Below are 1,592 nucleotides of genomic sequence, written 5' to 3'. Positions count from 1 at the left end.
CAATCTTCAGCGCTTTCTTTTATGTTTTCACTGTCCTGTCGGCTTCCCTCTCTTGTCAGCTCATTATTCCTCCAGATTCTGCTGAAACTCAATGTAAGAGGATCTCCTGGGCGCCCTTGTATATGAAGTAAAAATGAAGGACATCATGTTTATCCCAATATTACTTAACTCTGTGACACTGCAGCTTGGTGGAATATATTATTGTAGATGTGGCGCATGGATAACTGCTGAAAAAGAACAATAAACTTCATCAAGCCATTTGTGTCAGTGAGCTGGAAAATAAACGAATGTACGATAATGGCAGACAGTTTGGTTGTGGAAATGAAATGAAGGGAAATGTTTAACATTCAGAACTGTATAAGATGTTTAGTCTTTGACATACAAATGACAAATCTTTAGGGCTTAATGCAGCCACTTTAATTTATCATTATATCTCACTGTGTGTTGACTTTATGCTTCACTGAAATTAAACTGATCTGCAAAAGAGTGAATAATTAATTATTAAGCACAGCTGTGTTGCTTATACACACATACAGTATATAGGTTATACAATATACTGTAAAATAGATATTCACCACTGCACAAACGTCTGCAGTTGGTCTAACCTATCGTGATTATTTGTGATTTCTTGGCTAAAAAATATTTATTTACGCCTCCTTCATATTATTATTATTATTGTGTTGTAAACTCTTGATTTGTGGTTTGGAAGCTCAGCTTTCTGACATTTGCTGTGGATTTTTAAACATTTTTGATCAAACAACCGACATCTAAATCCTGATATTTCTCTCAGTATCTTCACATTTCATTATTCTGATCTATAACCTTATTTTTAGCTTAAAGTATTTTCTGTAAATCACATGACCATATAAACATATTTCTTTGACAAGTATAATGTAAATACGCTCATAATCAGAGAAAACACATTCCTGTTAAAACCTGTGAAGTATTCTGATAAACAGCAGGTTAGGTTGAGTTACTTAAAGGATATTTGGACACATAAGTGATGATAATTTGCCACAAAGTAAGAAACATTGTATGTGCGTTTACTTTTTCAGTTTATCCGTGTTTTAAGTGCTCCAAATGAGAGACGCTCATACATCCTGTTAAACAGCTGAGCACACACACAGATAAACTCACCTGAAGAGGGGAGGAGTAACGCTGACCAGGTGATCCAGGTGAGAACAGGAAGGGAACCTCACGCTGAAAGTGTTCAGTCAGTTCAGACTCCATTTTGAGTCAACAGAGCAGAAGGAGGAAAACTGAAGGGTGAGGCAGGGTGAGTGTTAATCCAACATTTTTATTATTTCACAAGTTGTGAGTGGCTGACACAGTAAACCTGCAGTAACCAAGAAAACAAGCACAGATTTAAAGAAAAGTGAGTAGGTGGAGTGCTGACTGGTTTTATTAAACTTGTTCTTCTTTATTCTTGAGCTCACAGTCAGTGTTACTGTTTTACCTGTCAGACTGACTGAAGGCCAGAAGATGAGTGTTTGTGTGGAGGAAGAGGAGGACAGAGCAGAGTCTGCAGTATCCAGCTGTCTGTCTATGAAGAGTGACTCGTCCAAAGACTTTTCTCCAAACTTCAGTAATGA

The 1,592-nt window shown here is 37.0% G+C and overlaps 1 protein-coding gene across 1 annotated transcript in view; it reads right to left on the bottom strand.

The window, feature by feature from the left end:
• The window catches only part of LOC119888799, a 38,799-nt gene extending 37,569 nt beyond the window's left edge, over positions 1-1,230 (bottom strand). Inside the window, exon 1 of the mRNA XM_038699571.1 lies at positions 1,138-1,230. Within this exon, the coding sequence (XP_038555499.1) occupies positions 1,138-1,230 (93 nt within the window). The remainder of the gene's footprint in view (positions 1-1,137) is intronic.
• Between the last annotated feature and the right edge of the window lie 362 nt (positions 1,231-1,592).

This window comes from Micropterus salmoides, unplaced genomic scaffold (assembly GCF_014851395.1).
Source record: "Micropterus salmoides isolate LMB-PRFRI ecotype aquatic unplaced genomic scaffold, ASM1485139v1 Ms_hic_scaffold_1, whole genome shotgun sequence".
Classification (NCBI taxonomy): domain Eukaryota; kingdom Metazoa; phylum Chordata; class Actinopteri; order Centrarchiformes; family Centrarchidae; genus Micropterus; species Micropterus salmoides.
Note: the sequence above shows the minus strand (reverse complement) of the source record. Positions and strands in the feature narration are given on the sequence as shown.